The sequence below is a fragment of the Haliotis rufescens genome, unplaced genomic scaffold (assembly GCF_023055435.1).
Source record: "Haliotis rufescens isolate VD_foot unplaced genomic scaffold, xgHalRufe1.0.p SCAF_1, whole genome shotgun sequence".
Taxonomy (NCBI): Eukaryota; Metazoa; Mollusca; class Gastropoda; order Lepetellida; family Haliotidae; genus Haliotis; species Haliotis rufescens.
The window spans coordinates 17,316,107-17,327,925 of record NW_025963779.1 but is presented as its reverse complement, the minus strand read 5'-3'; the positions used below and the strand labels follow the sequence as shown (position 1 = coordinate 17,327,925).

The 11,819-nt window shown below is 40.5% G+C and overlaps 1 protein-coding gene across 1 annotated transcript; it reads right to left on the bottom strand.

The window, feature by feature from the left end:
- Nucleotides 1-229: 229 nt before the first annotated feature.
- On the bottom strand, nt 230-11,504 carry LOC124149812. The gene is made up of 3 exons (XM_046521621.2): nt 11,482-11,504; nt 2,110-2,771; nt 230-979 (listed from the first exon to the last, which is right to left on the bottom strand). Exons 2-3 carry the CDS (start codon nt 2,769-2,771, stop codon nt 562-564), a joined length of 1,080 nt encoding a protein of 359 aa, XP_046377577.2. The 5' UTR covers nt 11,482-11,504; the 3' UTR covers nt 230-561.
- Between the last annotated feature and the right edge of the window lie 315 nt (nt 11,505-11,819).

The following is an 11,819-nucleotide window of genomic DNA, read 5'->3' as shown; positions in this document are numbered from 1 at the left end:
TCAGTATATTTCCATGTAAAACACTTGAAATTTCAATTAGAGTGTGTAAAACACATTTCCAAGTACATGCTGCTTGAAGTACAAATACTATATGTGTTCTGTTGTTTGTTTGTGTGTTGGTCGGTTAACGCCTCACTCAGCAATATTTCAGCTGTGTGACGGCGGTCTGTAAAAAGATCGAGTCTGGACCTCAGACAATCAAGTGCCTGACATCATGATCATCAATCCACGGAATTGGGATACGATGACATGCATCATCAACCAAGTCAGCGACCCTGACCACCCGATCCCGTTAGTCGCCTCTTACGCCTCAGAGCTGAAGACCTATTCTATCCCGGATCTTCACGGGTCTAGAGTTGATGGTTATCGTGATAAATGGTGTGAAACAAGGCTGTTTTATGTCCCACGCTTCATGAAATAATGCTCTGCGATGATACAGTCTTCTGAAGGGTGACTTGAGAGCTCTGTGATGATACAGTCTTCTGAAGGGTGACTTGAGAGCTCTGCGATGATACAGTATTCTGAAGGGGTGACGTGAGAGCTCTGCTGCGATACAGTCTACTAATGGGGTGGTATGAGAGCTTTGTCACCATAGTATATATACCTGAATATCTCACCAGCCACACAGTCCCAATTTCTTATTGACTGTGCTGTCAGTTTCTTTGCAATTAACTGGGTTCGAATCCAAGTATGGACAACATAGTTCGTAGTCTGCCAATCAAATGACTTGTTTCCGTACAGGAGTGCAAAGCTTTCTCCTGGATTTGGGTGGTTCATGGATCTGAATTCTGTGTTGATGAGGTTAGGGTACTTCAGGGCAAGTTTTGCAGGAAGGAGGACAGAGTGATAGCCCCAGACACTATCATCTAGCGTCTTGTAGTCCTTGTACCAGATCTTAAGGAAGTCTGCCCACGGCCTCGCCACCATGACACCGTTACAGAGTCCATCGGGTGTCTCGTATCCCATCGTCATGTCGTACCTGCACAAGGAAGGATAAAACAAACTGGAATTATTCTTATTTACTTACATATTCTTTTATGCTTGAACACTTGGAGTTTTAGCGAACAGAACCGTCAGTAAACTGGAGGGTGTGTCGGGACTGAAAACTATTTGTTCCAGAGCATATGGTAGGTAGAGGTTCTCGCACTATGGAAATACTAATTCGTTAGTGGTACGATTATTGGATCAGGGCACTATGGCATCACACGTCCTGGAGATAGGGTCCCAATTTGAGATTGCTTTTACGACAAGAGAGCTTTTGAGAGCCTATTCTTACTCGAAATCCTAGTGTAGTTATAAAGGTACTTAAACCAACAAACTGGTTGTGTTTTCCAAATTTCATTTCACCATAGCAGATTATAAGGTTTCATGCCTCTTAGCAAACTATATTATTCCAAACCATTTTGTCAGATGAGGTGTCTTTGTTATAGTGTACAGAAACGTTAATAGAAGTTTGATGCCATCATAACAGTTATAAAGGTGTTATACTATCATACGAAATTATCAGTTTCATGACATTACATAGCAGATTATAAGGGAACATATATGTAATGTGTAGGGTGGTGTTGGGTGTTAGAACAATCTGATTTCCCCAGCTATATCCACCAAATTATTTATTTCCATCAAACAATAAAATCATTATCACTATTAACAAAACAAATGGCCTTTGGGTATTTTCCACAACACAAACTCTTCATGTTTTTTTAACCACTGCCAACAAACAATTCATTTTATCACATTTCTGAACAAAATATTCATTTAAAAAATCTCATCAACCCACCCACCCCAACCCGAAATCCAATGGATGATCCCTGAGGTTTCATGATTGTCATTATAGCAGATTATATAGTTTCATGTCATTTCAACAGTTTAAGGGGCAGTCGATTAGTTTAGTGGTTAAAGCGTTCGCTCGTCACGCCGAAGACCCGGGTTCGATTTCCGACATGGGTACAATGTGTGAATCCCATTTCTGGTGTCCCCCGCCGTGATATTGCTGGAATGTTGCTAAAAGCGGCGTAAAACCGTACTCACTCACTCACTCACTCATTTTAACAGTTTAAAAAGTTCATGTCATTATGGCAGATTTATGACGAACAAGATAATACGTACGACTGAAGTGGTGACAGCGACTTGAGGACGATGACGTCGAGGTCCATATAGATGCCGCCGTATTCCATCAGTGCCTCGAGTCGGACGATGTCTGACTGGTGTTCGGGGACCTTAACGGGCTGCCCCATGATGGTGGTTGGGGGAGCCTTGTACACCAACACTATCTCCGGGAAGCGCTCTGCGGCCTGGTCCCAGTATCCTCCCTCCGGTCTCCGGTCAAACCAGAAGAGAATGTACTTGGGTTTTACAAACCTATGGATGGATTGGAGGCACACGAAATGATGGAATAAGAATGTGTTCCTCTTTGCACCGCCATACCATGTCACGTGAACTATATTAGGCACAACGTTATGGTCATGCGCAATCGACCTACCATACTGAACCGGCATACTTAGATTTTGGTTGAATGTTTGTTGTCTGCTGTAGAGGTAATACTCTGTTTCATTTGGTGTCACGACACGACAGATTCCGGGGAGGATGCAGTCAGATACTTCAAATCTTCTTTCTCTAAGGATTCCTAACTTCACCTCGGGCTTTTGGGAGACGTTAACCAGCTTGACAATGACTAGTAAGGCTGCCAATATACTTAATGCCCCCACTGCATGCATCTTCGCAGATCGATGCGCCATACCGCGTTTCCACATTACGCAAGAATATTCCATCTGAAAATGTAATACATTTATATTTATATAATTTCTAAACTGTCAATATTCAAATAGAAATATACAAACGTTTATGTCTACCATAGAAGCTTTCAAGAGTGAATTGACATTGCTTAATACGTCATCGTCAATTGAAATTTGCGCTCCATGTTAAGAAAACACACTAAATCACAGAACATCAACTCAACATGACACAACCCTTCTGTAAACAAATTAACCATCTATAAAATAGATTATCAAAAAGATAGTCAGGAGGGTACAATGGCATCACACGTCCTGGAGATACGGTCCCAATTTGAGATTGCTGTTACGACAAGCATGAGATACTAAGAGCCTATTCCGACTCGAAATCCTAGGGTATAACGTACTTAAACTAACAAACTGGCTGTGTTTTCAAAATTTCATTTCACCAAAGTAGATGATAAGGTTTCATGCCTCTTAGCCAACTATAATATTCCAAACCATTTTGTGAGATGAGGTGTCTTTGATGTAGTGTACAGAAACGTTAATAGACGTTTGATGTCATCATAACAGTTATAAAGGCGTAATACTATCACAGAAAATTATCAGTTTCACGAATTATATAGCAGATTATAAGAGAACATATATGTGATTTGTAGGGTGGTGTTTGATGTTAACACAATCTAATTACCCCGCTATCTCTATTATCCAACACATTATTTATTTGCTCTCCGTATTAAGAAAAAACATTAAATCACAGAACATCAACTCAGTATGACACAACTCTTCTGCAAACAAATTAACCATTTACAAAATAGATTATGAAAAGAATAGTCAGCAGGGTACAATGGCATCACCCGTTCTGGAGATACATTTTGTATGTAAAATGAATGCAAAAAAATAATAAATAGTAGAGCAAAAGTGCATGTATTGAAAAAGTAAGGACACGAGGTACTGTAGATAGGATATGTTTCTGCAATATTTGCAGCATTAGACCAAAAAGGTCAAAATACAAGAGCCAACAAAAACACGCAAAAAAGTACACGTTTACACACAACCGAATTATTAACTGCTCATACATGAACACAATAAACATTGATACATTACTAATTACCAAACTGAACATACGGGCACGGAGTTCATAATGGTTTTTTGAAGTTGAAAGATCAAAGTGAAGCCAATATATTGATTCGTATCGATTTTGAATCAAACCATGTCACTGAAATACATTTCTATACAGATTTGGCGTAAAACTATTTCCATAAGGACATGCAAAATAAAATCATTTGATTATTCAAATTTGAAATATAAAGCCGGGGGAGACAGCATCTATCTTAGCACTTAAAAAGAGACAGGCGCATAACGTTGTCAACCCATTTTACTGTGAACAGGAATGCATGAAAGACAAGCATAAGATTAATAAATACTCTCCAATAAGATGTGCCACTCTATCAGCATTGTCCATCAGAGTTCAAACATTTGTCCTTCTCTGAGATAATGTCTCTTCAAATGTTTTTGAAGCGTATGTTTTGAATTCAAAATATGGGGATTACCGTCGAATTTTAGCTTTGTTCAGATGCGGATCTGTACCTCTTGCCATTCTCAATAACATGTCCATTTTATGAAGATTTAAGACAAGCACTTTTATATATTGCAAGTTTTTAAATCCCACACTTACACAGTCGATGTAATGTAATGCGTGACACATAAATAATCTCTCTCTCTCTCTCTCTCTCTCTCTCTCTCTCTCTCTCTCTCTCTCTCTCTCTCTCATGCTTGGTTAGAGACGACCCGGGTTGTAAGAAAACATGGTATACCCACCCGGCGTCCCTTCGTAAACGTCAAGGTAGGCATTTCTAAATTAATCAATTGTCGCCTAATAATAACCTGCTGTTAATATCAGGTATCGAAAGGATTATTCCGTTGATGATTCAAGCAAAAAAAAGTATATATTTACCACAATGAGATAACACAGGAGCGACAACACCTCCTCGTTGTACCGAAGTCGCGCGTACAACGGTATACTTTCAGGTTATGCCCGTGTTACGACTGCAACACGACAAGATCCACCACCCGCTTTACCGTAATCCGCGCATGCGTTGAAGTGACATCACGATAATGCATTCATACATCCTATTAACATAATCAGCCAGTGTGTCTGGCCAGGGAAAACATGCCATGTAAGACCCCACCCCTAACGTTGGAAAACAATAAGAAGAAAAAATACACTCACTCCAACGCTGTAAAATAACCCAAAGGCTAAATATCGTATTGAAAGTGAAGATGGGGAAGGCATTATTGATGACGATGACCCAAGGGCCTAATAAGTAATAAGTAATAATATTATTATAACAAAGAAGGCCCAAATAGCCGAGGGCCCGAATGGGATTCCCTCCGGACACAGACGTCCCAGTTGACAGACAGAATGGATATGCGGTTTGCAAGGTGCCTGTAAGAACAAGTCTTCCCTCAATACAAACAGATTTCTTTTATTTGACTAGTGTAAAATAATACATTTTTAATTTGACAATTCTACCTATTTTTATCATAAATTATTCCCCTTTAAAGGCATCTACGAAAAGGGTCAAAGTCGTTCTCACTTCTGCCATCTGCAATGTTTAACCAGTGTTCTTACGTCAGTCAAGAACATCATTGTGTACATGCAGACGAACTGTAGAGATTCACCCACCTGTGACGAGTCCTATCTTATAAGGTTAAAAGCAGGGATTAGTGGTGCAATCAGCCTAATAACTTGTGATTTTAAGGTGTCTGTGTTGAGGGACGTCTGAGTTTGGGCAGGATATCCCCGTGGGCTACATATTGTAAAAACAAAGTCGAAGGTGTTGTCCTCAAGGGCGAAATATCCTCAATTGGAAACAAAAACGCCATAGAGGGTTGTCTTTTGTTCAGACAATGAAACGGCTTAACAACAGAAACTGGGTCACATTAAAACGCGATCAAAGACTTGAATATGGTGTTCGGCCTTCTGTAGGCAGTGGTGGGTCCCGGGTGTGCGGTGTGTGTGTTTATTGGGGGTGGCCATGGGGCTGCCGGGATTGGGGTGGGGGGTGCGGTCTGGGGTGGCCATGTATTGTAAATTTGGTGGTTAAATTAAAATTCACAATGGCTTACATTTCGTGTTTGTGATTTCTTGGGTAGGCTTCTCGGTGGACTACCCTCCCCAATGAAGTTGTAAATTGGTCCAAGTGGAGTCCTCAGTTTTGTAAAATTCTGGATCAGTCCATGATTGGTTGTTTTTTCTAAGCCACCTTTCATTTCGTGATAGTTTTGTTGGTGCTATCTGTTATGTTTCCAGTACGTGCAGTAGTACTTCTATTGAGTAAATTAGTGCTGTCAATAAAGGCGACAATACCCTTTCGATAATCGTAAGAAATATCTGCTTAAATCAGATTCCGTTGTACGATTCCGACTATATCACAAGCATGTGTTTGTGAATCAATTAGTTGATATCAAGACAATATCACCTGTTCGTTTGTTTGTTGTTTAACACCGCACTCAGCAATATTCCAGCTACATGACGGCGTTCTGTAAATATTCGAGTCTGGACCTGACGATCTCGTGATTTATATCACGAGCATCGATCTACCAATTGGGAAACGATGACATACATCAACCAAGTCAGCAAGCCTGACCACCCGATCCCGCTAGTCGCCTCTTACGACAATCATGGGTTGCTGAATCTACCCCGGATCTTCACGGGTCTCCCCTCAATAATGATGCTCAGTATAAAACAATGTTGAAATAAAGGGGTGAGAACGAGAAAGGTGTTTTCTTGTCCCAAATCCAGATTGTTCAGATACCTGCACGAAAGAGTAGATTTAATCATATGCAACATATATTTATGATATAAGCGACGGTCCAACCTGTCGTTTCCGGTCTGGTTTTCGGATCTGTGCGCGCTGTGACAACTAATAACATGTAGAGACGGAGCCAAGCTAAAGCGTTACCCTGTTGCACCACCATTCACAAACGGTCGTTTATAACTGAATATTTCTAACTTGCACATATTTTGTAGTGATTATTAGTTTAGAATATCAACATTTGTTGAGTCTGCAACTAAAATACGAATTGTCACGATGGAAGATAGCTGGGAAATCGCCATGAAAAACGGAATATTGCAACGGTATTTTCAACGTCAAATAACGGCGAGGCTTTCTGTCATCGCATCGATGAAATAATGCAAACTCATTTTATTTATCAGCCTTTGTGTAAGTTCCCACGACAATTCCAAGCATTCAAATCTTAAATAGTTATCATATACTACCATGGACTTCAACGTATTAAAAGTGGAGATACGCCTACATTTGCAGCACGCAGACATCTTTGACAGGCCACTGATCAATAGTTTGTATACATCCGTGCCTTTACAAACAATTGAAGGAGAAATAACACTGAGAATAAAACAACTGATTTTTAATGTTACTTTTATGTCAAAATTAAATTTACATTTTGACATTATTTTTGTAGAAAATAGATATGCCAAATGGAAATCTACCATGCATCTATCAAGCAATCACTTGCTCAGTTGCTATTAATATCCAGTCATTATACACTATGAAATAAGAGATTTACCCATATTATTCTGCCCCTTACACAATATATTATGTAAGTAATTAAATATGTTCCCACGGTGAATTGATTGGTTCTTCAAACATGAATGACCGCCTCCGTGGTCTTGTGGTAGAGCGTCCGCCCGGAGAGCGGAAGGTCCGGGGTTCGATCCCGGGCCGCGTCATACAAAAAGACGTTAAAAGATTGTACTTGTTGTTACTTTGTCTGGCGCTCGGCATTAAGGGGCTAAAACAAGGACTGGTCGGCTCGGAGTCAGTATACTGTGTCTGAGTGGGGTATTCATGTTAAACTGCGGCATGGTATCTCAGTGAGCTAGCACTATAAATCGGCATCAGTCCGGACTAGTACAAGCAGCCACACACACACATACACGTGCATGCACGTCGCTATATAAGTGCAATAATCTTGGACGCGACGTTAAACCCAATTTCACCTCACCTCAAACATGAATGTATACAAGTCCTTTTTTATGTTACTTATCTTTATTGACATAACATGCAGTTCATTAACAGATAATGACTGCTAATAAGTCATGAATGTGCAATCTAATACTAGTATACATGCACAAGTATGCCAAGAAATCAAAAAACATAATAACATGTGACAGATGCTATATTTGGGATAACACTTTCTTACTAAAGAACAGATTCTTGTCCTTTTTGTGGGTTGGGTCCTGCCCGGGATTCGAACCCACACTTGCCAGAGTGAGGCACCTATTCACCAGCACACAAAGTCAGCGATCTAACCCACTCAGCCACCGAGACTTCCACAAAAATGAAAGTCCAACAACTGGTAGTCTAGATCACGTACTTTGTGTACCCCTATTGACAAGGGTAAATTGGCACGGCTCCCATGGCCGAAAGCTATGAATACACAATGCCATTTAGAAAGTGGTCAAATGTAACAAATGTTATATTTGGGATAACACTTTCTTAGTAAAGTACAAATTCTTGTACTTTTTGGGGGGTTGGGTCCCGTCTGTGCAATGCAGATATATGTTGGTGTAAAGAGAAAAAAGAATAACATTAATAATTTGTTTACGTGGGAATTTGAAACATCAGTTTGGAATAAGGAAACATAAAAAGCAAAGCCTAATGACATTTATCCAATGAGCTTTATCTGTATTACAATCATTTGATGATTGTCAAAGCAAACTGGGTGTAGACACTGCAATGTTAATACAATCATCATTATAGAGATTGAAATTTAGTATGAATTAATTTGTTCCAATTTATAAGATGAAAAATTGTAGTTGGTAAAAGAACCTTTGAATATGTATTTAAACACATATAATTTTATTTCTAATTTCTAAAATTAAAAAAGGCCACATTGATATATATCTTTTATTTATCATATTGAAATATAATCATGGTAGTATTTGGCAAAAAACTTGCACCATTCATCCATAAAATCTTTTTATAACAACATGCACCAACTAACCCTTAAATATTTAAATAGATTTCAGAGATTTCCATTTCTTTTATATAATGAACATTATATGATGATATCTAGTTGATGACATCATTTCGCAGTGCCTGTTTCTTTTACAATATCTTGAAAACCTGATAAATACTTACATATGTTGCTGTCAAAATTCACAACATTTAGGCTACTGGTAACTTTTACCTTGCATTAATGTGAGTGAGTTGGGTTAAACGCCGCTTTTAATAGTATTCCAGTTATATCGCGGCGTGTCAGCTTAACGTGGGAGGGAAGCCCGAAGTGATGCAGGTATCAGACGTTTACCACTTCGGTGAAACCCACGAGCACGGGTATGGTGCTGACAAACCTAGAAACATAATCGGGGCGAACCGGGATTCGAACCCACAATCATAGGTTTCTGGCGTGCCCAAGGGATGCAACTCTGCACAGCAAATCGCGGCGCCTTAGACGACTGCACCACCCGTGCCCCCTTACGTTGCATTAGACTTTCACAATTCGCGTACCGCATCGCCTAACCGCTGTACTGGGATGCATGCATATGATGTTGCCTTCTCGGCGATATTACAACATAGATATGGGAACGTGCACAATGAAAATCAACTTCATTTTTAAAAGCGGACATCAAGGGCAACTCTTTCAGTACCGATAATTACAAAACGTCAACAAAGCGACCTGGAGTGAACGATCAGCTGATCTCATCGCCTCGCTTCGAACGGCTGTCTAATGGTTAAATGTAAAATTACTAGTTGTCACGTACAATGTACATGAAGTAAAGAGCAAGGCTGTACGTACAATGAACATGAAGTAAAGAGCAAGGCTGTACGTACAATGTACATGGAGTAAAGAGCAAGGCTGTCACGTACAATGTACATGAAGTAAAGAGCAAGGCTGTACGTACAATGAACATGAAGTAAAGAGCATGGCCGTCACGAACAATGTACATGGAGTAAAGAGCAAGGCTGTCACGTACAATGTACATGAAGTAAAGAGCAAGGCTGTACGTACAATGAACATGAAGTGAAGAGCAAGGCTGTCACGTACAATGTACATGAAGTAAAGAGCAAGGCTGTACGTACAATGTACATGAAGTAAAGAGCAAGGCTGTCACGTACAATGCACATGGAGTAAAGAGCAAGGCTGTCACGTACAATGTGCATGGAGTAAAGAGCAAGGCTGTCACGTACAATGTACATGACGTAAAGAGCAAGGCTGTACGTACAATGTACATGAAGTAAAGAGCAAGGCTTTCACGTACAATGTACATGAAGTAAAGAGCAAGGCTGTCACGTACAATGTACATGGAGTAAAGAGCAAGTCTGTCACGTACAGTGTACACGGAGTAAAGGGCAAGGCTGTCACGTACATGAAGTAAAGAGCAAGGCTGTCACGTACAATGTACATGGAGTAAAGAGCAAGGCTGTCACGTACATGAAGTAAAGAGCAAGGCTGTCACGTACAATGTACATGGAGTAAAGAGCAAGGCTGTCATGTACAATGTGCATGGAGTAAAGAGCAAGGCTGTCACGTACATGAAGTAAAGAGCAAGGCTGTCACGTACAATGTACATGAAGTAAAGAGCAAGGCTGTCACGTACAATGTACATGAAGTAAAGAGCAAGTCTGTCACGTACAATGTACATGGAGTAAAGAGCAAGGCTGTCACGTACATGAAGTAAAGAGCAAGGCTGTCACGTACAATGTACATGAAGTAAAGAGCAAGGCTGTCACGTACAATGTACATGGAGTAAAGAGCAAGGCTGTCACGTACATGAAGTAAAGAGCAAGGCTGTCACGTACAATGTACATGAAGTAAAGAGCAAGGCTGTCACGTACAATGTACATGAAGTAAAGAGCAAGGCTGTCACGTACAATGTACATGAAGTAAAGAGCAAGGCTGTCACGTACAATGCACATGGAGTAAAGAGCAAGGCTGTCACGTACAGTTACAGGTTTGGTGAGGATTGTTGTTTTACGCCGCACTCAGCAATATTCCAGCTATATGACGATGGTCTGTAAATAATCGACCCTGGACCAGTCCATCCACTGATTGACATCATGGGCATCGATCCACGCAATTGGGATACGATGACATGCATCAACCAAGTCAGCAGCGAACCTGACCACCCGATCCCGTAAGTCGCCTCTTACGACAAGCATAGTCGTCTTTTAAGGCAAGCATGGGTTGCCGAAGACCTATTCTACCCCGGAATCTTCACGGGTCTACAGGAGGTAGAAGGCTGTGACGTGCAGTGTCCATACAGTAAGAACGAAACTGTCACGGCATATTTATCAGAGTCAGAAGAGCGTCTCGTACATTTCTTCATGACATATATAGTAAACTACGGTTATAACGAACACGCTTATAACGAACTAACGGATATAACGAACTAACTTTTTAGTCCCGACTATATGCTGTAGTTATGCTGTATATATGCTTATAACGAATTACGGTTATAACGAACTAAAATTAGTAGTCCCTTTGAGTTCGTTATAACCGTAGTTTACTGTATTATATTTTCTCTGACGGACACTGTTTTCATTTACAACACATTTTAGCTAGCATATCCAGCTAATGTACTGATCAATTTAGTTTGTTCCTAAGAGCGTTTTTTAGTACTTCAGTTCTACCTTTAGATTTGGCTATGTTCGGATAGCCTGCTCCAACAGAGAACACCACATAACGATGGTAGGACATGTGATATGGACTGTCTTACCTGTCGTAAGTTGATCGTGACAGACGTTGATCTGCAGACGCTACCTGACCTGATACGACCGGGTACGTCAACAGTACAGGGTCACGGGAACTAAAGGTTAGACTCGGGAGTTTGTTTGTGGAAGAGTGGGGTGCTCAAGGGATCACACAATCGTTGTCAGGCTGACATTGAAGTCGCCATTGTTAACGGTATAAGCTCGCCGACAGGACGGACATTCATCGAATAGAGGTTCAGTCAATCCGAGTTGCTCGCCGGACGAAAAGCGTGCAAAACGCACTTGGTTAGTGAAAGAGTGTAAAGGTACACGAGGAAATTAAGTAAACTGCATGCTTGAAAAA